The sequence below is a fragment of the Thalassophryne amazonica genome, chromosome 10 (genome assembly GCF_902500255.1).
Source record: "Thalassophryne amazonica chromosome 10, fThaAma1.1, whole genome shotgun sequence".
In the NCBI taxonomy this organism is placed as follows: Eukaryota; Metazoa; Chordata; class Actinopteri; order Batrachoidiformes; family Batrachoididae; genus Thalassophryne; species Thalassophryne amazonica.
This window is the reverse complement of record NC_047112.1, coordinates 46,372,175-46,397,406: the sequence shown is the minus strand read 5'-3', so window position 1 is coordinate 46,397,406 and position 25,232 is coordinate 46,372,175. Positions and strand designations below refer to the sequence as shown.

Below are 25,232 nucleotides of genomic sequence, written 5' to 3'. Positions count from 1 at the left end.
AATGTGCTTCATTGTGCCGGTCACGCTTTTTATTAAACCCACGTTGTGTAGACCTTATTTCTAGCATGAAAAACTTTTGTTTACTGCTAAGAGGTTGAAACATTCAGATTCACTATCGGCTGGTTTATTGGCTATCGGCAAATCAGCCGATTTATCGATTATGGGCATTTTTTCGATCCAAATATCGTTATCGGCATCAGCCTCAAAAAATCCATATCGGTCGGGCTCTACAAAAAAAACATGCCCTCACAGATGTTCTTCGAGGGCCCAGCCAGGTTTAAAACGATAGCAGTGACTGATATCATTGGTGCTTGCGCCCCTACTGGTAAGTCTACACAGGACCAAATTGCTATTGGTTACACATTTGTGGATCTGGTTACACACAGAGATTATTTATTTATTTTGACACATTTGAGGATCGAAATACACGTTTACAAATACTTTTGCTACAGCAATGGCCCCATAGCGCTGTGCCTTCATGCTACATTCTCGGCACCATTATACCGATTTTCAACTTAAGGTGGTCCCTCTTTGTTTCTCGGGCAAACAGTAAGTCCCCTCAGCTGCTACCTCCCCCCCCCCCCCCCCCCCCCCCCACATATGGAGTTGCTACAGCAGAGCCAATGTGGATTTACATGTTGAATTGGCACTGACATGTCTCCACATTATGTGGAGAAACCAGCAGGGGTGGGGTTTGACTCGGGAACCTTGTGCACTAAAACCAAGCACCTTATCCACTTGGCCACCACCCATGCCCTTTATTTTCTCAGGTAATTTTGCATAAATTTATCTAAATTTGTCAGTTAGCATCCGTGCAGCATCATTTTCCTCTGCAGCCTTCCTTTCTGTGAAATCTCGTGAAGCAGCATCATTTCTTGACGTTTCAATGTGTCAGACCTACCACTCTAACCTCAGACAAGACGTCGTGTAACAACAAGAAAAATGGTTGAATAATGGAGTGAATTGACCTCTAGCTAACATTACTATTTTTAGTCTAAATCAGTATATGGCATTTGAAACTCAACAGAAAGATGTTTTATGCTGTGTGTGTGTTTTTGTGCTAATCTGTGATAATTATATGTGGCATGTGTACACACTGACATTAGAAATGTCATGAAATAAACCTAATAGGGTTGAAAACCATTTTTAACTTTTCTTAAATGTCTTTCCCCCCATACCAGCAAACAGACTTGAGAAGTAGCCCAACAGACAGGCAGATATGACCTTAACCCCAATGATTAACCTTTGGCAAATTTGAGCTTGCTGGGTAATTCCAGAACTCGCCTACATATGTGCACCAAGTACTGCTGTAAATCAGCAGTGGACCTCGGAACACAGGAAGGTTGTGAGGTATTGTCTGTTCTGAGGCTGTCAAAATTAGAAACACTTTCCAACAAGTAACTCATTTCCTGGATGATCAGTGGTAATGTTAATTATAAGATCACTGTGTCTCTTTGTGCATGTTCTCCTCGCATTTGCGCGGGTTCCCTCCGGGTGCTCCAGCTTCCTCCCACATCCAAAGACATGCAGGTTAGGGGAATTGGGAATTTAAATTGTCTGTAGGTGTGTGTGCGGGTATGAATGTGTTTGTTTGTCTATATGTGGCCCTGTGACAGACTGGCGTCACGTCCAGGATGTACTCCACCTGACACCCGATAACTGCTGGGATAGACTCGTGACCCTTAGTTGGAATAAGTGGTTGAAGATGAGTGAGTGTGGAAAGGAGGTAAAATTATAATTAGTTATGTGTGTTGAAGCTTATTTGTTTCCTCCAAAACAAATTGATTACTAATAATTGATTACTTTCAGCACACGTTTAAAACCAAGTTAGGTCACATGTAAAGTGTACGAGCGATCATCACGGCATTACTATTTTAAGGGTTTCCTCATGTTGGGCTCCAGAAAAAAATCCAGTTAGCAGTCATGCCCCCTTCAAGCAAATAAATATGATTAAATGTCTTTATCAAACAGCTGAGTGCTGTCTAATGACATAAAGAACTGCAACTCAGAGGAACAGATGTTTGTGTGTGCATGGTGTTGACAAATAAATGGAAGCAGGAAACAAATAAAACAAAGGAAACAGATAAATGCTGCTGTGAGCTGATTTAAAAGTGAACTCACAGTAAGCTTGCTTTGGAAGACTGTCATTTTGAAATTCAAAAGTAATTCAACAGAGATCAGTGCTGGGTTCACAACAGTCTGTGTGATAATTCACCAGCCTGTACTTTTTGTGATTCCATGTGACACTGAGACAACATGTGCATGTTATCAGGATATAAGTTTGGCTGCACAGTAAAAACAATAATATTCTTTTACTCTAGGGCTTTGAATACAGTCGGAGTGGCAACCCTACAAGAAACTGTCTTGAGAAAGCTGTGGCAGCCTTGGATGGTGCAAAATATTGTAAGTAAGACTACATGGATGAGGTGCTTACATGAGCAGTGTAGAGTATGCTACAAAATGGGAACCATTTAATGCCAAACAATGCCTGTGATGGATGCAGATTACAAGAACCTGATGACTGTGCTTCCCCCCCTTTCAGGCCTCGCTCTTGCATCAGGGCTGGCAGCAACAGTAACAATTACTCACCTGCTCAAAGCAGGTGACGGAATCATCTGCATGGATGACGTGTATGGAGGTGAGGTGACACTTTGTAGTTTGGACATGAGATTGTAAAACTATGACAAGTTTGCTTGTGCCGCAAGATGAAATGAGTGAACACATGTTTACGTGTTGTTGAATCATCTTTGGTTTTTAAAATGTTGACCAGGAACCGCTCTTTATTTGTGTGTGGATTGCTAGGCACAAACCGTTACTTCCAACGGGTTGCCTCCAAACTTGGTCTAAGCGTGACTTTAGTGGACTGTGTACAACCAGAGAAACTCATGAAGGCCCTGAAGCCTGAAACTAAAGTAAGTTAGGGAGTTGCTGTTTGTAACTTTTGATGCTTTTGTTACTTTTCTCACATATTTTAAAGTTCTAAATCAATTAATTATTACATTAGGTTTTCATAGTCTGAATTTTCAAGGTTATAGGGCAGCACGGCCTTATTTGGGGGCAAGTGCTAAAAGGGTAAAATGACAATTTCTCTACTTCTGGGGTACAAACTACAGCATTTTCAGTGGGGTTTTGGGCAAATTACATGCAAACAAAGTGAAAAAGCCAAAAACCAAACTGTACGCCATTTATCCATGTGAAGTTATGCTGTACATATATTAATGGAGGTCCCCGTAAGTGGTAAAATCCCATGATATCACAGAGGGTTCAAATGAGACTGCAGTCTCCTATTGCAAAATTTATGGGATAACAGATGTGCTGTCTTTGACACTGTGTTGGGGATTAAAACCAACTTAAACCTTTTGTCCTTGTGCAGCTTGTGTGGCTTGAAACACCCACCAACCCCATGCTGAAAATTGTTGACATCAAGACCTGTTCTGAGATAGTCCACGGCTATAATAAAGATATTGTGGTTGTTGTGGACAACACCTTCATGTCTGCATATTTCCAGGTAATGCAGTGGAGACACGCACATCCCAAGTATCTGAAGAGGCATGCAGGATCAACAGCATATCTCCATGAAAAAATCTAAATGATCCGCACAGCCACAGTGCTCTCAGTCAGAAAAATTTTTATTAAACAGAAAAAATAAAGTAACGTTTCGGGCAAGTGCCCTTTGTCAGACTGTATATTCGGTGCCACACACCTGTCAACCTGCTGTCACCTGCATATTTCCAGGTGACAGCAAGACATGGCCTGTTCGTGCTCTCCTGATTGTGAAACCGCAGTTTAGTAGTTTCCCTGCAGTCAAATACTAGTTCATGTGGAAACAAGTCATTTATTAACTCATCTGTTTGCTGCTGGTTTTTATCTTGTACACTTTAGCGGCCCTTGGCTTTGGGAGCTGACATCTGCATGTATTCAGCCACAAAGTACATGAACGGTAGGTACTCGTGTCTACACACAAACATGTTTGTGTCTCTTAAAAATGTCAGGTTTTTATTATGTAATCTATAAAGTATGTTTTTACCTAGAATTTAAACAGAAACCTTTCTGCAATAACAGTGTTCCAGCTGGCTTGATTTCATAGGGCGCCCTGCCCTCCATCTCCAACGCCCTACTTAACCATGCTTTGCCTAAATCTGGCCTGTCTTGCACGTCCAGTATTTATTTATTTTTTCCTACTTGACATCAGTTTCAGCAACTGTCTTATTGCCATCCTTCACTATTCAAAGTCTCTTCAAAGCTTACAAAAATAAATGTTTAAAATGACACTCTTATTTCAATTTCTCCTCACTGCCATGAATGTAGTTGACGCATGATTTTCTTGGCTTCCATATTATACAAATAATGAATGTTTGAGTTCGGTGGAACAAACCATTCAACTCAGCTTCACCTCGTGAATGATATATTCCAGTTTTCACCTCATAAAATATTTGTTCCTTTGAAAGAATTTAAAAACATTCGTTTTATATAATGGCTAAAATAGATCCTTGTCATTTGATATTTTATTAATTTAAACAACAGAAAAGGGACTTACATTTTGGTGTTTCAATGTAACGTGTAGTCCAGTGATGCTGTGCACTGACTTCGGACTTCTATAAAAAACAAAAAAAGACTTTGTGTAGTTTCTTAGTCCAGCCAAAAATCACATCAGCGTTTAATGCATCCAGACGGCTTACAGTGGAGTGGATTTTGTGTGTTACAAGAATTAGCAGTGTCCGTTAGCTCAATCAAAGCATTGTGTCGTTATCGCACGCGTGTGCACATGCAACCAACTCGGTCGACTGTGTACGTCCTCAGTGCAGCGAAAAGAAAATCATGTCAGAAATGAGTCCAGCTTTTCTTCCTTCTTCCTGCTAACAGCCTCCAGACAGTACAGTGGATTTGTTTTGTGTGTGTCTTACAAGAATTAGCAGCATAAGTTAGCTCAATTAAATTATGTCTCGAGAGAGTCGTTGTCCCCTGTGCGCACACACACGCAACCTGGTCGGTGTTTGTACTACCAAAAAAGACTACGTCCTCAGTGCAGCGGGAAAAAAAAATCGCGTCAGAAATGAGTCCACCTTTTCTTTCTTTCTTCCTGCTAACAGCCTCCAGCCAGCACAGTGGATTTGTGTTGTGTGTTTGTGTGTGTGCGCTCGTGCATGAGGGCGTGCGTGCAGAGTGCAAAGGTACCAAACGTATAGAACCAAATTTGCACTCTAAATGCAGTGCAAGGCAAATGGGATGAATTAATCCATGTCATGTGACATACAAAGCAATCAAATTACAAGGATCCACTCAGTTGTTATATAGAACCATTTGCATGACATTAGCTCAGCTCATTAGCATGCAGCTCGGTGTGTGGGGGGCGCTCAGTGAACCAGCCTATTACGAATGTTCACGTTTTGTATGAATTGGTTTAAGACTTCACGGACGGGATGTTCACCGAATAGCGACTCTGTCTATAATTTTTTTTATTCTGTACAGAGTGAGGTTTCATGAGATGCCCTCAATTGTGTAAAATTCAAACAAACCTAAAATTGAGAAAATATTGAAGGCAGTCTGGTCCCACATTTCCGATAAGTCCAACCGACACCCCCACCCAAAAAAAAAAAAAAAAACAGCAGAGTAAATTCATCTAACATGAATGACGAGCTCAAATTCAGAATCTTTTAATGTGGAGAAAAAAGTTTACATTTACTGTGTCTCATGGTGCAAATGTGTCTAATGTCACCCTCTGCTGCTCACAGATTAAAGCTACTGTTTGCACAGTTTTGAACACTATAGCCATGCAATATTAATGTTAACATTTTATTTGCCCCACGTGTGACATCAAATGACATGAAATATAACATAAAATAATGGCATTTGCCTCATATGTAACATTAACTTAATTTTTCCCAAGTTGTGGCTCTTACAATAGTGACATTTTAGCGTTCAAACCTTGTAACTAATTTTGTGATGTGTGTTAATGTAACACTATAGTGTGCCGTTCTTCTGATGGGATGATTGTAGACTCTGCCTAGTCCTCTAATCTCAGAACATTTCTCGACTGTTTTCGGATACCACTTTTCTGACGATGTTTTTGGCTCAAGTTTTAAATACTGCATATAAGTCACGGGTTTTTTACTGCAACCCCAATTCCAATAAAGTTGGGATGTTGTGTGAAATGTAAATAAAAACAGAATACGATTTGCAAATCCTCTTCAACCTATATTCAATTGAATACACCACAAACGCAAGATATTTAATGTTCACACTGATAGACTTCATTGTTTTTGTGCAAATATTTGCTCATTTTGAAATGGATGCCTGCAACATGTTTCAAAAAAAGCTGGGACAGTGGTATGTTTACTGTTGTGTTACATCATCTTTCCTTCTAGTGGCCCAGTCACACGGCACACGACGATTCCTGAAGGGAAAAAAGTAAAAGTCACAATTCGTTGAGAAAAGGTGGATGAAAGCGCTTTATCACCGAATAGCCTGCGAAGCAAGAGCGCAAAAGGAACGAAATAGGAACTTAACAAAACCAAAGCTAACAATCTCGACGCTTTAAACGAAATGCACCTGGAGCCACTGCTGGAGCAGTGTGTGTCTGCATCTCTGAGTTCCAGGATTCGCGCTGGGATGGCGCTCATAGCGCCTGAGTCCTGGAGAAGCCGCAAACAGAAGCTGTGGAGATCTGTGTGCACGTCGTTGGACCACCTGCTCTGGTTCCTTGTGCAGAACAAAAGAGGGATCATCTCCTTCATCATCAGAATCCTCTGTGTGTGACTACACGCTGCACGCTCCGTCTTGCTCTAATTAAAAAAAAAAAAAAAACTGTGTCGTAGTCACTGCTGTATCACTGTATTACATTACTTATATATATACGTGTATATATATATATATAGACAAACCTGTCAAAACAGGGAATGAGTATATCAGATCAGTAAATTGATCAGTCCGTGTGAACGCGCATTGACTCACGTGCAGTTATTCCACAAGCTGCAGCTGATCCACAACGTGAATTCTGCCTTCAAGAACAGCTCTTTATATAATCATTTGAATTATCTACCTGTTGCCACATGTACATAAGGGCTGAATTTTCATTCCTACACTCATATTGTTATATCTAATAAAAAATAATATGCGCACGCAGGAGCTGCCGCTGCGTTCAAGTACTGTCAGAAATTAGACAACTTTGTTGTTTCAAATTCAGCAGTTGCTTGTGGCAACTGGGATACTGTTGTGGATACATGTTGTGTTGTATCCACACAAGATTAATTCTTCCCTATATGAGGGTAGGCTGAAAAGTTCTAAGGCTCACTATGATAATGCATTAACTGTAACTGCCTTCCCTCGTTCGTATAAGGTGCCTGAGCCCATTGAAGCTGACCCCCCCCACCCAGATTTAAAAAAAAAATCCAAGCAAACAGGCTGAGTTTGCCCTGTAATTTCCGACTGTACATGAATGCAGCAGCAGCATTCAGAAGCAGCTTCTGCACTGTGTGAAAACATTAAGCTGCTTGAACGAAGTCAAACTGAACAATGTTACAAAAACTAAACAACTAAATACGTCAAGAACAGCAGCAAAATGAAACACGGACGAATTGAGGTTTTTGTTGTCCTTCGTTCAAATTTTTCAATAGTTTAAAAATCCTGACGAAGTGCCAGCTACAGGAACAAAGCTGTGCGAAGGTTAAACAATGTCAACGAACATCCAGATTTCTTGTTTCATTATGGCTTCGTTGCCCTTCGTTAAGTGCCGTGTGACTGGGCTGTTACAACACTCAATAAGCGTTTGGGAACTGAGGACACTAATTGTGAGTGTCATGATTTGGTATAAAAGGAGCATCCCCAAAAGGCTCAGCCATTCACAAGCAAAGATGGTGTGAGGATCACCATTTTGTGAATAACCGTGAAAAAATAGTCCAGTTTAAGAACAATGTTTGTCAACGTTTATTTGTAAGGAACTTAGTGATTCTATTATCTACAGTCCATAATATAATCAGAAGATTCAGAGAATCTGGAGAACCTTGTACACGTAAGCGGCAAGGCCGAAAACCACATTGAATGCCCGTGACCTTCGATCCCGCAGGTGGCACTGCATTAAAAACCGACATCATTATGTAAAGGATCTTACCATGTGGGCTCAGGAACACTTCAGAAAACAGTTGTCAGTTAACACAGTTTGTCGCTACATCTACAAGTGCAAGTTAAAACTCTACCATGCAAAGAAAAAGCCATACATCATCAACATCCAGAAACACCGTCGCATTCTCTGGGCCCAAGCTCATTTGAAATGGTAAGTTGAGTAACACACAAAGGAGTGTGTTACACAACTTGCTGAACTTCAACCGCTTACTCCGATTAAGGGTCGCGGGGGGCCGGAGCCTATCCCAGCAGTCAAAGTAGTGTTTTAATTCTATTCAGTTCAATAAACAACTTGAATTAAATTGGGTCCTTGCTCCTTCAACCTTCTCACTCCTGGCATTGAACAATGTAAAGATTTGATTCTGTGTTAACATTAACCCTTAATTAATTAAGTTCATTTAGATTTCGTCACACAGCGTCATGGGAAGGCAGAATAAAAGAGTTTCCACTTACCGGCATTATTATGTTGAAATCAGTGCTTAATTTGTAAAGTGGGAGGTCCCGGAGCGCAGTAGGTTGGGTGGCTCCGGTGCAAAAAAAAAAAAGAAGGGCGGGGGGGCTTGCGAACAATGCTGTGCGCCACACTTAAAATAAACTGCACACAGTCCTGTCGCCAGATCTCAGTCTTAAGGGGGGCTTATGAAATCCACCAGGTGGGCACCACTATTAATATCTTATTTTTGCTTATTTTCACTATTCACGCAGCCCTAATCCCTCACAATAATCATCACATTAACCATGACCAGACCAGCGCGCGCGCGCTCTCTCTCTCGCACACACACACACACACACACAAAGTACAAATAACGTATTAGATCACACGCAGCATCTCGAACTAAACAAACAAACACCACGGGGGGTGCATTTCAAAGCAACCAACAGAGGGGTTGCAGTCGCAATAGTACCAATTGCAACACACACACACCTGTGGTGGATGCTGGTCCTTCAAGGAGGGGAAGCTCAATTTCGGCCTACGTCATAAAATGTCTCGGTTTATTTTTGTGTAAATTCTATCCTCCGTTCCTTTTCAAGAAACAGTACGTTTTATTTGTTACAGCACTTCCAGTCAGCCAGCTCTCCCCACCTTTTGCACCAAATTAATCTGAGGAGTTGATCAGCCCTGCTGTTTAACTCTAAGTTTTTCTTTGTAAGGAAGACTATCAAATGGCTTCGCCAAAATCTGGTCCACAACATTCAAATTGTCTGCCATTATGTGCAGCTTGCTACACTGCTAGCTGGGACTGGCGCAAGGCTCGTGTGAAGTTTGTCCGCCTGTGAGTGCTTTGTGACGGTGGAGGAGCTCAGCAGCACCTGCTGCTCGGTAGGGACAGAAACTGCGATAGAAGTCAGAAAGAGTGATAGAAGTCAGTCTCCAAACACAAGCAGCTACAAAAAAACACCAGAAATAGAAGCTCGATTTGTCGCTAGTCGTTTTTAACAAAGAAAATGCTGCTAAGAGGATTAGGAAAGTCTCCGGTTTAACTCAGAACAGAATGAAAATTAAAAAATGCTCCCACGGATGTTTACACCAAAAGATCGCTGATTCACTCATTTCGCTGTCAATCAAGGGATTCAGCCTCAGACAGATCATACAATCATCATGCAGAAGCTGAGCGTCCGGGCCAGCCCACTGCCCCATAGACCCCCAGACACGCTGAGCGTCCGATGGGCGGGACAAAGCCCAGCATTTATCCAATGACTCGTCTCGTTTCGCTGTACTCTTTGCTTCGCTAAAGCACTGTGAAGCTGCGGGTTTGAGTGAGAGGAAAGCCGTGTCGTTACCAGTGATAAGAAGCTGATTCTGAACAAAAGATGAGTGCGTTGTAGTGCATATTTAGTCAGTGACGTGTACACATAACAGTATATATTTGATCACTTATTTTTTGACAGTTTAGGAGAAGCTGAGCTTCCCTTGCAGTCTTAGAGCAATCGCCTCTGACACACACACACACACACAATAAAAATTTGGACCTACTTTGAGTAGAGTGCCAGCGCTGTCCTCTCTTTCGTCCACCCTGTGTCAGTGCAGGATCCATGGAGGTAGAAATGGGTCCAGGGTTTTCTTTGCCAACGACATCATGTGTTGGTTTATCCGAAGTTACCGATGTTGGGATTTTAAACCAGTTACGTATATCCACATTTAGGAAAGCACAAAAACTAGCTGCTGTCTGCTGGCAAAAACTCACACTTCGTTTCCCACCATAAACGCGGTAACTGATTGTTGCTGGGCAACACTGACGTGATTACATACGTAGACAAACTTTCCAACAAACTCACACGGTTTTAATATATTTAATGTCTTAGTGATTATGCAACACTGGCCGTTTTAACCCAAAGCAAGTACAATAAAATGAAATTAGGATTTTATTTATTTGAGATCTGTGACTGTGATCTGGCTTGGGTGGGCGGGCCGGGGCGGGCCCAAGCATATCAGTGGGTGGGCACTGCCCCCTAGGGCCCGCCCATAGCGACGGGTGTGACTGCACACCCACACAAACACGCACACACACCTTCACAAATGACACTAACACCCTGCCTTTTCCTCAAAAATTACTACATTTATGTTTGCTGTCTGTCTCTGTACTTTTCTGTCACTTTTGCGCTCTTTTTCATACTTTTCCCTCGTTTCAAAAGTCACCGAATCGAACTCACTTTACCGTAATATATGCAACATAGAGCATACTGTTGGAAACCACGGGTTCCTGGCTTGCTGTCAGTGTTGAAATTTTTCAGATTGAGGGCTTACATGAGAACGTACGGTAATGAGAATCAGCGGCGCACTAGTGTGAAACGTCCGTGTTTTCCTCTGCGTTATGACATCACAGGCTACGTTTACCGTAATACACCATATATCATTGGAAAGCCCTTGGTGTTAGCTTTACAATGCACTTTGAATCATTCGGATTGGACAAACTATGGCGGAGTTACGGTAAAAAAATATGCATATGGAAAATGGATGCATCTGGAGAAGTCCCCAAAAGATGCAGCATGCAGTCTATTGTCAGTGCCTTCTGCCTTTCCAAGAGAGCCGTTTTAAGGACCTCCACCACAAAATAAAATCAAAACACAAACATGGCCTTTAGCTAGTCAGGGTCACAATTAGATGTTTAGTCGTAAGTTGGAGAAACCCAAATTGTTATAAAAACAATTTTTTTACCTGTAGTAATTGCACCTGTTTGAACTTGTTAACTGTATAAAAGACACCTGTTCACACACTCAATCAGTCACACTCCAACCTGTCCACCATAGCCAAGACCAAAGATCTGTCTAAGGGCACCAGGGACAAAACTGTAGACCTGCATAAGGCTGGGATGGACTACAGGACAACAGGCAAGCAGCTTGGTAGAAGACAACAACTGTTATGATTATTTATTAGAAAGTGGAAGAAACACAAGATGACTGTCAATCTCCCTTGGTCTAGAATTCCAAGCAAGATCTCACTTTGTGGGGTAAAGATGATTCTGAGAAAGCTCAGAACTACACAGGAGGACCTGGTCAGTGACCAGAAGAGAGCTGGGACCACAGTCACAAAGATTACATTAGTAACACATGATGCTGTCATGGCATGTGAGAAGGTCATGTGGTCAGATGAGACCAGAATAGAGCTTTTTGGAATCAGCTCCACTTACCATGTTTAGAGGATGAGAACAACCCCAAGAAAACCATCCCATCTGTGAAGCATGGGGGTGGAAACATCATACTCTGGGGGTGCTCTTCTGCAAAGGGGACAGGATGACTGCACCTTATTGAAGGGAGGATGGATGGGGTCATGTATTGTGAGATTTTGGCAAACAACCTCCTCTCAGTAAGAGCATTGAAGATGGGTCATGGCTGGGTCTTCCAGCATGACAATGACCCCAAACACACAGCCAGGGCAACTAAGGAGGGGCTCCGTAAGAAGCATTTCATGGTCCTGGAGTGGCCTGGCCAGTCTCCAGACCTGAACTCAATAGAAAATCTTTGGAGGGAGCTGATACTCCAAACCTGAAAGATCTAGAGAAGATCTGTGTGGAGGAGTGGACCAAAATCCCTGCTGCAGTGTGTGCAAACCTGGTGAAAAACTACAGGAAACATTTGACCTCTGTAATTGCAAACAAAGGCTACTGTACCAAATATTAACATTGATTTTCACAGGTGTTCAAATACTTATTTGCAGCAGTAACATACAAATAAATTATTATAAAATCATACATTGTGATTTCTGGATTTTTTTTTTGTTATTTTTAAGATTATGTCTCTCACAGTGGACATGCACCTAAGATGAAAATTTCAGACCCCTCCATGATTTCTAAGTGGGAGAACATGCAAAATCGCAGTGTGTTCAAATACTTATTTTCCTCACTGTATTACAATATTCCACCATACATACTCTTTACTTTACCAAAAAAAGAAATCTAACCAGATTGAGCCTTCAAAACACTTTCAAAAATCATGCTGTTGCATTACAGTGTTCTTGCTAAAAGCCAAAATATGAAAACACAATAGTTTCAATCAATCCACACATTTTACAACAACCTAACCTCAATGTCCCTGACTCACATTGTCAACGCTACTGTATGTCTGTATGTTTGTGCTTCATGTACACCAATTGTGTTTATTCTTTCCTGTATTTATGTGTGTGTATATGCATGTCAGTATTTGCGTGTATCTTTGTATCTCAGTGTCAACCATGTCTTAACAAATGCCCACTTTGTCTGTTAAAACTATAGAAGGGTAAGTACACCTCTCTGTACATCCCTCCTTCAGACACAGCCTCATAGGGCCATCCATGAAAAATCTACTAACATTTCCAATATTTATACCAATACAGACTTCCTACGGACACTGCACTAGTATATAAATGATACACAGGGTTTTCAAACATTTCATTGCGTGGTACATTCATCTCACTCAATTTAATTTGGTCTTATTCTCACTGTTAATATTGTCATTGTGTACCTTGTCTTTGTGTGCTCCTGCTGCAACACTAATTTCCCTTCACGGGACAATAAAGAAATTGATTCATACGATCGTCTATTCAGTGGATGAAAGAAGCAGTTTGCTCGCATTTTGTGCCCTTATAGTGGCATGAATTAGCATGTTAGCTGTGCTCCTTAACACCATGTGTGCTTTTATCAGTGAATAATAGTGATTTAATCCATTTTTCTTATTGCATAAAGTGATAAATGTGACTTCCATGCGAGTTACACTCCAGGTGTTTTCAGTAATTTTTGCTTTACTTTAAGTTCAAAGAGAAATAAAAAAGACATACTTCATTTTGTACTAAGCTGTTAATTTATCATGATACTTTTACACTTAAAAAAAAAAAAAAGGAAAAGATAAACAGGTTGTGTTGGCGACAGCCCACATTTTGCATATAAACGTGTCCTTACTTGTCAGCACTTTTCTCATTTGTTGAAAGCTAGCTGGAATACTGAATAGCAAACAGCTGCTGTTTTTGTATGATTGCAAATAGTGTTTTTTTTTTTTTTTTGAGAGAGAGAGAGAGAGATGGTGTGATGTTCTCTTGCTGGCAGGTCATAGTGATGTGATAATGGGTTTGGTCTCAATGAACAATGAGGATCTCTATGCACAACTGAAATTTCTACAGAATGGTGAGTAAAAAGGAGAAATTCAACTTCCCTTACTATTGAAGGCTGCCTTTTTGTAACTGTTTTCTTGGAGCATAATTCCTTTTTTTAAATGTTGGATTTGTCATTTATTGAAGTTACACAACAGTTTGTAAAAAAAAAAATGTTATTCAGCGTTAACTTTGATTAAAAATGTCTGACTTCCTTTATACAGTACTTTACCATGTAGAGTTTTACTATATTTATTTTACTTCATGCCAGGATCAAATATTGCAGTGCTGCTATACGAGGTCTTAGAAAAGTAAACCGATCTTTTTATTTTTTTCAAAAACCATATGGATTTGAATCACGTGTGATTGCATCAGCCAAGCTTGAACTTCATGCGGCATGCGTGAGTTTTTTCACGCCTGTCGGTTGCGTCATTCGCTTGTGAGCAGTGGTCCACCCCTCTCGTCGGATTTTTATTGCGAATAAATGTCTGAACGATTGGAGCTTTGCTGCATCAGATTTTTCCAGAAACTGTGAGAGACCTCCAGGTGGACACCATTCGGAAAATTCAGATGGCTTTCAGGGACAATTTTATGGGGATTACACAGATTAAGGAGTGCTCCAGCCGGTTTAAAGACCGCCCACAGCTGCTGAGAGCGCGCCGCGCTCCGAGCGTCGATCGACAGGCTGAATCAACCAGATCATTTCCAACGTGAAGGCTTTGTTGATCCGGGACGTCGTCTGACTTACACAAAAATGGCAGGAGACGTGGACATCAGTACGTTTTCGGCACATTCCACTGTTACAGGAGTTTTTTTCATGGAAAGAGAAGCGCAGGGATGCGCCACCATGCCGTTCATGGCGCGGCACAAAACCACCTCCGTGTTGGTCTCACAGGACAGCTTTGAGATGGCTTTCAGATGCCTTTCGGTGGCTTTTCAGTCGTGTGACTATCCGAGAAATTGTGGATGAGCCTGGACATGCCAGAACATGTCCTGTGAGGCTTCATCACGGTGTTGCTTTGTGCCATGCCGCGACGTGCGGAATTCCTCCACTCCTCTTTCCATGACAAAAACTCCTGTAATAGTGGAATGTCCCGTTCATTTCCAAACTGGACGCTGTGTTTTATCCGGGACGTCGTCTGACTAGCACAGGAATTGTGGACGACGTGGACATCAGCACTTTTTCGACACATTGAGACAGACGTGCGGAGGAATTCCACGCATCGCGGCGCGCTCTCAGCAGCTGTGGGTGGTCTTTAAACCGGCTGGAGCACTCCTTAATCTGTGTAATCCCCATAAAATCGTCCCTGAAAGCCATCTGAATTTTCCGAATGGTGGCCACCTGGAGGTCTCTCACAGTTTCTGGAAAAAATTGATGCAGCAAAGTTCCAAATCATTCAGATATTTATTCGCAATAAAAATCCGACTAGAGGGGTGGACCACTTCTCACACAAAGCCTGCTCACAGGCGAGTGACGCAACCGACAGGTGTGAAAAAACTCACGCATGCGCATGAAGGTTCAAGCTTGGCTGATGTAATCACACGTGATTCAAATCCATATGGTTTTTGAAAAAAATAAAAAGGTCGGATACTTTTCTAACAGACCTCGTATTTCAATGTAACGCACACACAAACTAAAATAAAACATTTCTGCTGTAAAACTGGACTTGCAAGTTCGCTTGTCAGTCATAGAAGTTTGTTTACCCATAATTCAGTGGTTGTGTTGGAAAATGGCACAATCTCATTGTCCACCCTCATGAACTCACAGACTTCAGATTGTGTTTCCGTTGAGTGTGTGATGTTTTATGGCTGTCTAATCATAAAGTGTACAGAATCTCTCAGACAGACATTTTGAAGTCATAAAAACATGAACTCAGAGGAATGCAAATTCTGTATTACACACATACGTAGCCAGATTTATGTATTTTTCTTGAACAAATCAAATTTTTATAGATTAAAGATGTCTTCAATTAAGTTCATAAATTGAGGTTAAAACTGCAGTCCAAATGAATGAAAATCTTATATGCAACTTGAAAGGATAAATCTTAGAGGTAGGACAAAATGTTTTTTTTAAGTGCATAATGGTAAGTAAACTAATAGTGTTAAGGTAATGCGATGTGTCCTGTTCCTGTTTATCCCAATTTGAACCCTTGTATCCTCTTTTACTCAGTCACTTTCCGAATGATGTCATTAAGACTGAGGGTTCAGGGGTCAAAGTTTAGAGAGTACATTGGGATTGGGCCATCGTGTGAAGGTGGCTGGTCATATCCGTCTGTCTGATCACTAAGTCACATAGACTTTCAATCTGTCCAATCAAAATGTGTCTGCAAAACCCAGTTTCTTGTGCAAATATGTAATGGTGTGAGTTCTATAGATTTATATTGTGGCATCAGAGTAACTAACCTTAGACCTGCAATGTGAGGAAATGTGATCGATATTTTGTTTAACCAGTTGAACGAGGGTAGGCTGAAAACATTTAATGCATTAACTGCATCATAGTGAGCCTTAGAACATTTCAGCCTACCCTCGTATAGGGAAGAATTAATCTTGTGTGGATACAACACATGATGTATCCACAACAGTATCCCAGTTGCCACAAGCAGCTGCTGAATTTGAAACAACAAAGTTGTCTAAGAGCCTTAGAACTTTTCATCCTACCCTTGTATATATAAACACACTATGTGTGGGTTTAGTTCTTGGTGAACACAGTTTGTCAGTTTCAGTAAATGTTTGAGTTGGCGTCACAGCAGGTTGTTGACTCTGTCCTATAACCTGGCCTTGTTTCAGCGCTGGGTGGAGTGCCGTCCCCATTTGACTGCTACTTGTGTAACCGTGGTTTGAAAACGCTACATCTGAGGATGGAACAGCACTTCAAGAATGCCCTGGCTGCAGCAAAGCTCCTGGAGGGTGACCCCAGAGTGGAGCGTGTCATTTTCCCAGGTGGCCTCTCAGTGGTGCTTTTTTTTTTCTATGAGAAACACTGCATATGGTTGTTACGTAACATTTATTGTGAGCAACCTTTGTCTCACTAGTTTGTTGTTATTCTCTCATATAAGCTTTATATTACGCCAGCACCAAAGCTGTTGACGAAACTAACAAATAGTCTGAATTTGATTATTTTCATTGCTACTGTATGAATTTAGAAAATTCTCTGAAATTAACTGTTGCTCTGCACAACTTAAACTTTACAACAACAACAAAAAAAACACTTGAATAAATTTATTCATGGATGATGTAAATAAAAGCCTGACATATGCAATATCATGGACTTTACCAGTTAATGTCTGCATTCAAAAGACCACGGTTAATTGCACAATTGGTGGTTGGACAAGTAGCTGTTACAAGATCATGTTAATTTGAACTAACACTAAAAGAAATGCTACACAGTGACCATTCTGCCCTTTATATTGTGTTCTTTCTGTTGCTGTCGCTCCAGCCACATACATTCCTTCCTGTAACGTTAACTCTTGACCCCTGCTAGGGTTGTTCCAAATCACATGCCATTTTTTTATGGATTACTGAAGCAGGAGTTCAGTGATGGGCTACCAAATCTCACATGTGAAAAGATGGTCATTATTTCATGTGAACAATGACATCCGGTTCTCCAGCTTTCAGTTGAAGGCATCGTTTTTCATGCTTAGGTTTACTCTGAGCCTTTCCATTGTTTGAGAACAGACCGGTTTCTTTTAATTACTACTTGTCCATGTACTGGAAGTATATAGCAGGCAATAAACACTGCATAGTTTGAATAAAGTGCTCACAGCATGCTTGGACTCAAACAATAAACAAAAGAAATGAACAAAACATGCAGTGACAGAGGCTCCATATGCCTATTTCATGACCTCAATGTGCTTTTGTTGATTGACGTAGCTGCAGGTAGTGATGATTTTTCTAGCCCATTGACCCCCCCCCCCTACTGTTTTTATGTAGGATTGCCCTCTCACCCCCAGCATGACCTGATGAAGACACAATGCACTGGATGCCCGGGGATGATAACCTTCTACATTAAGGGCGAACTACAACATGCCAGCACCTTCCTCAAAAGCCTCAAAGTAATTTAGCAGCAACAGTTCATTTGTTGGATTTAGGTGTCAAAAACAGGTTTATGTTCTATTATGTTGAATTTATTTTGAGTAAGAAATGGCTTAGGTTACCAGAAGAACAAAGGACACACACCTGAGGTATATTTCTCAGTGCAAGCTCTAAAATGTAGCTAATAGATGCTAGAATATATTTTTTTAGTTTCTGTTGTCTGTGGTTTAAAATTCCTTATTATACGAGGTCTGTCAATAAAGTAACGGTCCTTTTTATTTTTTCAAAAAGTATATAGATTTCATTCATATGTTTTTACGTCAGACATGCTTGAACCCTCGTGCGCATGCGTGAGTTTTTCCACGCCTGTCGGTGACGTCATTTGCCTGAGAGCACGCCTTGGGAAGGAGTGGTCCCGCCCCCTCGTCGGATTTTCATTGTCTGGAAATGGCGGAATGAAAAGGACTTTTTTTTCCATCAGAATTTTTTCAGAAGCTGTTAGAGACAGGCACCTGGAAACCATTCGAAAAATTTATCTGGCTTTCGGTGAAAATTTTACGGGCTTCACAGAGAATAAGGACTGTTACTACAGCTTTAAGGACCCCTTTAAGGACGCTTGGCGCCGCGCTCCGAGCTGCGACGACGTGGCACAAGCCACCGGACCATTTCTAAACAGATGGCTCTGTGGATACGAGACCGTCATGTACTCTTTCTCTGGTTATCACAAGAGCTGGACATCAGCTATTTTCTGGCAGATTTCACTTTTAACAAGAGATTTTGTCATGGAAAGCTGCGCGGAGGCTTCGCGCGTAAAAACCGATTCGCTTTGGAAGCGAGACAAAGGAACACCTCCGTTTCGGCGTGTCAGAGGACAAGTTTGGACATGTCCAGCTCTCCACAATTTCTCTGATACTTACTGGACTGGTAAGCATTGAAAGCTGAGATAGGCATGTCCAAACTTGTCCTCTGACATGCCGAAACGGAGGTATTTCTTTGTCTCACTTCCAAAGTGAATCTGTCTTTACGCGCAAAGCCTCCGCGCGGCTTTCCATGACAAAATCGCTTGTTAAAAGTGAAATCTGCCGGAAATGGCTGATGTCCAGCTCTTGTGATAACCAGAGAAAGAACACACGACGCGTCGTGTCGCAGCTCGGAGCGCGGCGCCGAGTGTCCTTAAAGGGGTCCTTAAAGCTGTAGTAACAGTCCTTATTCTCTGTGAAGCCCGTAAAATTTTCACCGAAAGCCAGATAAATTTTTCGAATGGTTTCCAGGTGCCTGTCTCTAACAGCTTCTGAAAAAATTCTGATGGAAAAAAAAGTCCTTTTCATTCCGCCATTTCCAGACAATGAAAATCCGACGAGGGGGCGGGACCACTCCTTCCCAAGGCGTGCTCACAGGCGAATGACGTCACTGACAGGCGTGGAAAAAGTCACGCATGCGCACGAGGGTTCAAGCATGTCTGACGTAAAAACATATGAATGAAATCTATATAGTTTTTGAAAAAAAAAAAGGGCCGTTACTTTATTGACAGACCTCGTACTTGACTTCAGTGTGCACACTGTTGCCTATACTTCACGGTTGTTGTCACTTTTACATTCACTGCATTTCTATTTCAGATCTTTGCCATAGCTGAGAGTCTTGGTGGTTATGAAAGTTTAGCGGAACATCCGTAAGTATGGACAACTTCTCTCAAAAGCAAACGTTTAACATCTAATTGCCGAGTTCTTATTTTTAGAATTTTAGAGAATGGAACAACCTTTGGACCAGCTTGGTTGAGGGAGAACAGAAATTTTAAGTCGACTGTAAGGATGAAAATGTAGTTGAAATGTTAAACATGACTGTTAGAATTCATTCATTTTCTATACCCACTTACTCCAATTAAGTGCCATGGGGGGCTGTAGCCTATCCCAGCAGTCATAGGGTGTGAGGTGGGGTACACCCTGGACAGGATGCCAGTCTATCACAGGGCTGATTGACATAAAATTTCAAATTAATACATTTCATGTGTGTATTAAAACTGAAGTTTTATTTACTTTACCTTCTTGTAGTTTTAGAGCTTTTAGCACAAGGTGGCAGCAGAGCTCAAGGAGAAAATCTTTGGCAAACCTTAACGGAGTCATATTTCATTGTTCCAATCTCTACAGTTTTGTTTAACAAGTTTTAAGTGCCAGACTCCATTTAATTGGTTTTCTTCTGGTAATTTAGGGCAATTATGACGCATGCATCAGTGCCAGAGGAGGAGAGGATCACCTTGGGGATCAGTGACACACTGATTCGACTTTCTGTGGGACTGGAGGATGAGGCGGACATCATTGAAGACCTGCAACAAGCACTGAGTGCTGCTGTAAGACCCCAAACTTTACATTACCAGAACATCTGTGTGCCCCTGAAGTGATGAAACCAGTTTTGTGGATGATTAGAAAAGTTTTCGTCTTACACATTCATTGTTTAAATGAAAAATCAGCCATATGGACTTTATTATTTATTTTACTACAGCTGATTACTATTGCAGTGCATCCAGAAAGTTTTCACAGTGCTTCACGTTTTCCACATTTTTGTTATATTACAGCCTTTTTTCCAAAATGGAGTAAATTTATTTTTTTCACCTCAAAATTCTCACAACACCCCATAATGGCAACATGAAAAAAGTTTTTTGCAAATTCATTAAAAATAAAACACTAAGAACTCACATGTGCATAATTATTCACACCCTTTGCTCAACACTTTGTTGATGTACCTTTGGCAGCAATTGCAGCCTCAAGTCTTGAATATCATGCCACAAGCTTGGTGCACCTATAGTTGGGCAGTTTTTCCCATTCCTCTTTGCAGCACCTCTCAAGCTCCATCAGGTTGGATGTGGAGCATTGGTGCACAGCCATTTTTAGATCCCTCCAGAGATGTTCAGTCTGATTCAGGTCTGGGCTCTGGCTGGGCCACTCAAGGACATTCACAGAGTTGTCCTGACGTCACTCCTTTGATATCTTGGCTGTGTGCTTAGGGTCATTGTCTTAATGAAATGTGAACCGTCGCCCCAGTCTGAGGTCAAGAGCGCTCTGGAGCAGGTTTTCATCCAGAGTGTCTCTGTACATTGCTGCCTTCATCTTCCCTCAATACTGAGTAGTCTCCCAGTTCCTGCCACTGAAAAACATCCCCACAGCATGATGCTGCCACCACCATGCGTTACTGTAGGGATGGTGCCTGATTTCCTCCAAACATGACACCTGGCATTCATGCCATTGAGTTCAATCTTTGTCTCATCACAACAGAGAATTTAGTTTCTCATGGTCTGAGAGTACTTCAGGTGCCTTTTGGCAAACTTCAGGCAGGCTGCCATGTGCCTTTTACTAAGGAGTGTCTTTTGTCTGGCCACTCTACCATACAGACCTGATTGATGGATTGCTGCAGAGTTTTGCTGCAGAGTTTGTGTTCTAATTGAGATCACTGGTCCCACTGTTTGCTGCTGGTATTGTTAGATTTTGAGAAATTATACAGTCTCATGACTCTCCTCCAGTATTATTTAATGGACCACTGCTTCTTTCCTGCCGCACGATTTACAGCCTGATCTTTATGGCGTGAACACTTTAAAGGAGTCCACATGCCACACACCTGGCCTGCTAAAGATTAATCAGAAGATAAATGTACTCGTGGCTCCATGTATTCAAGAGTACAAAGTTGAAAGCTGTGCGATGCTCTATATGAGCTGTGAACTTTTTTTTCTTAATAAATACGTACTACTAGTTCCCCGCTTGAATAAAACACAACTTGAAGGCAAATCTCCACAGTGGCAAAGAGCAGGCTTTTTGGGTTTTCTTGCCTTGCAAAGGCCAGAAAGAGGCTTGGTTGTCATATGAAGACAAATCTTGGCTGTTGGAAAAATGTGGTTATTATTGGGAACATTCAGGGAGAAGGAAGGATTGCAGACCAGGATTGAGTTACATTTGTTTGCATACCCTGGCAGAATTTTTTTTTTTTTTTTCCTCCCCCATTTTTCAGAGACTATGAATGATGACACAAAAAGGTTTTCTCACATATGTTTAGTGGTTTGTGTGAAGCCATTTATTGTCAAACAACTGTGTTAACTCTTTTTAAATCATAATAACAGACTAACCAAAAGACTCTGATCAAAGGTTTACACCCCCATCACACTTACTACGAATGAGCAGGCAAAACAGTAGAACGCTACGTGAGGAAGAAAAATAGTTTTAGTGAATTCAAATTATTTTATGTCCGAGTAGGTGGGTGAGACATCTTAACAGATTAGCATAAACCATAAACCAAACATTAGCTCAGTTTGTATAGTTTTAATTTTATAAAATTTATTAAAAACAAGCATCAACAATAGTACTATCCTGCTCAACACAGTGAATACTGCTGCCTCTACGAACAAATTTTAGGTATACACTAAAGAAAAGTGTATTGTAAAAAATATGCGGGGGGGGGTGGTTGACCCTCCAGTGGTATAGAACATTGACCTTCTGACTTCAAACGTCAATAGACTAGTGCTGGACTGACTCAAACAGATCATGAACATTTTAAGTGGATAAACTTGTTTTTCCATCAAATTACCAAAAATTGGAAGACTGGGGGAACATGACAAGCACCCCTGCAGTCTTGTCAGACTGAGTGATGAAATATATAAATATATATAAACCAGTTTGTCTCAAAACAAAAATGGCACTGAAGAAGCTACTATAAATCAACCTCTGTTCATTTCTCTTTTATCCTTCATAATGTGTTTTTACACAATATTTAACAGGGAAGGCCACAAGTTAACTTTTCAAATTAGGCAAGAAAAAGGAAAAAAACACAAAGCTCTACCCAAGGTTTCAGTTTTTTCAGCTGCAATGCTATGGTAGCAATAAGGAAATCATGAAAGGCGTCAGAGGGCTGATGCATAACCTGCTCAGTCTACAAACCACAATGTACAAGTAAATATAAATCAGTCTGTAATGTTTTTAACAATGCATTACTTCATCATATGACCCCATTTTGAAGTCATTCAATCACAAATATTTTTCTGATGAATATATGCTTGTTTAGATCACCCATCTAGGTGTCTTGGTTGTTGATTTAAACATTTTAGTTGTTAAAATTGTAATTCTCTCTCTCTCTCTCTCTATCTATCTATCTATCTATCTATCTATCTAGATAGATAGATAGATAGATATATAGATAGATAATCTATATATATATATATAGCTGACTATGCGTATGTGCATGTGTTCGCTATGCACAGCTTCTTGAGCTTCATATCATATTGCTGGAACAGTCTGCAGCTAATATATAATTTAAGTGGAGACAAATATCTCTAATGGCTGTGTGGCCTTGGGGTAAAGCACATCTGATTGATGAAACATTTAATTCAGTGTGACGGTCTGTTAAATTTCCTCTCAAGCATTCTTCTCTTAAAATCAGACTTGAATCACAAATTTAACTGTTGATTAATCAACGGTTTGTTGTCTTTTAGAATTTTAATGCTGCAGATGCCAAGTCTGCAGCTCTTTATTGGTTTTCTAATATGGTGAATCTTTTGTTAACTTGTGCCTTCAATTTTCCATTGCAGACATTCGGCACTCATCCTTCCTCAGAGATGATAATCTTTTCTTTCCTTATAGTTTTTTTTAGACAATATGCTGATAACATGTAGGTTTATGCTTCTTGCAGTTCTCACAAATCGATATCCGTCTGCTTTCTCTTAAAAGCATCCAAAGAAGAAGTGAAGAGTCTTCAGTCCGTCTCAGAGGTTGCTGTGGAATTGGTCACCGTTGTGACAGAGGAGGGTACCTGCAGCTTTGACTGATGGCACATCAACGTGCGGCGCCTCAGTTCAGAACACAAATGGTGTTTATTCAGCCATCAGGGAACAACTTGCTCTATAATCCAGATAGCTGTGAATACGTAACAGGTTTTTATTTCATTGGATTACTTTTGACGTTTACCAAAACATCAGTTATTTAATTTATGCTTTTGCTTTTTCTTAATGTTTGTATGTGCATTTTTAAATTCAGATTTTACGAGGGCCAAAGTGGTGTTGGGTTCTGTTCTTCTAGAACAGGGGTCACCATCCCTGCTCCTGTAGGTCACCTGTCCTCTGTGCTTTTCCCCAACTCTCCCTTCTCCACCCACTGCTAATTGGGCACTGCAGTCTTGTTTGGTGGCGGGCACTAAACGGTTAAAATATGACGCAATAATCCTACATTTGGGCAAATCACACGGCAAACAAAGTGAAAATGCGGTGGAAAGCAGATGTGTTGTGGTTTGCCTTGTCCTCCCGTCTTCACTGGAAACCAAAAAAAGCAGTACTCTTTGTGACCGCTTCTGTGATTGCAGCCAAAAACAAATCAGTACACCATATTTCTGTGTGAAATGATGTGTTTGTGCAAGCTGTCCCTGGAAATGGTCAAATCCCGCGACATCACACAGTTGTTCATATGAGACTGTGCTGCTCCATTAACTGCCCTAGATGTGCTCAGCTAATCAAGAGCAAGGAAATAAGCATGTGAGGTTACAGCAGCCAGACATGGAGCTGATCTCCAAGAGCAGGGTTAAGGCCCACTGACACGAGCATGCCTCTGATTCACGCAGTGGCACAACCTATGTCGTGCTGGAGAGTAAGCTTGTCTTTAACAGGTGCAGACAGGACGCCAGAGGGGCACCGGTGCGTGCTATTGCTCACAGAGAATTTTGAAATGTTCAAAAAAATCTCATACACAAATGTGCTATGTGGCGCAATCTAATCAACACTACGTGCAGCTTGCCAAGTGGAGTAAACAAGCAGTGAACAGAGTGAGTGGTGACGTCAGCGGATCGCATCAAAGAGTGGCTTGTCTGAAGGATTATAACAAGAAGTTAAATCTGTTATAAACCACGCAACTGTTTTATCAAGCCATGACAATGTAAACATGACAAATAATAACCTTTTTAGAAGGCTCAAAATGCTTTCTGTAGGACGTTAGGCATGCGCGAACGGCTCTGGCTGCAGCCTCCTCTGTGATTCAGGATGCAATTAGAGCTGTTTTCAATGGCAATTTGCAGAAAAAAAAGATTAATCTGCCACAAAATAATTGTTTTATATACGCAGCATCCAGCACAAAGCACGTGGCCGCCGATAGAACAAAGAACGGTGTCCAACTATGAACACAACAGGTGGGATCGTCACGACAACATGCATGCTATTGAGTGAGTCACAGGCTTGCTTGTGTCAGTGCACCTTTAGTGACCTCAAAGGACACAAAATAATCTTTCTCTGAAATGCTGTCCTCCAAAGTTTTAAGTAGTACAGTGGGGTAAAAAAAAGTATTTAGTTGGCTCCTGATTGTCCAAGTTCCCCTACTTAGAAAGATGAGAGAGGTCTGTAATTTTCATCATAGGTACACTTCAACTATGAGAGACAAAATGAGGAAAAAAAAAATCCAGGAAATCACATTGTAGGATTTTTAAAGAATTTATTTGAAAATTATGGTGGAAAATAAGTATTTGGTCAATAACAAAAGTTCAACTCAGTACTTTGTAACATAATCTT

The 25,232-nt window shown here is 41.1% G+C and overlaps 1 protein-coding gene across 2 annotated transcripts in view; it reads left to right on the top strand.

Moving 5' to 3' along the window:
• The window catches only part of cth (cystathionase (cystathionine gamma-lyase)), a 30,012-nt gene extending 5,965 nt beyond the window's left edge, over positions 1–24,047 (top strand). Inside the window, exons 2-12 of one of the 2 annotated variants that reach the window (XM_034179944.1) lie at positions 2,322–2,403; positions 2,543–2,638; positions 2,803–2,912; positions 3,374–3,508; positions 3,883–3,940; positions 13,635–13,712; positions 16,466–16,618; positions 17,609–17,730; positions 19,327–19,379; positions 19,916–20,054; positions 23,413–24,047. In XM_034179944.1, coding sequence (XP_034035835.1) covers positions 2,322–2,403; positions 2,543–2,638; positions 2,803–2,912; positions 3,374–3,508; positions 3,883–3,940; positions 13,635–13,712; positions 16,466–16,618; positions 17,609–17,730; positions 19,327–19,379; positions 19,916–20,054; positions 23,413–23,430 — 1,044 coding nt within the window. In that variant the 3' untranslated portion in view covers positions 23,431–24,047. Of the gene's footprint in view, positions 1–2,321; positions 2,404–2,542; positions 2,639–2,802; positions 2,913–3,373; positions 3,509–3,882; positions 3,941–13,634; positions 13,713–16,465; positions 16,619–17,608; positions 17,734–19,326; positions 19,380–19,915; positions 20,055–23,412 lie in introns of both variants that reach the window. The other variant, XM_034179943.1, reaches the window with a different exon arrangement.
• Positions 24,048–25,232: the final 1,185 nt, after the last annotated feature.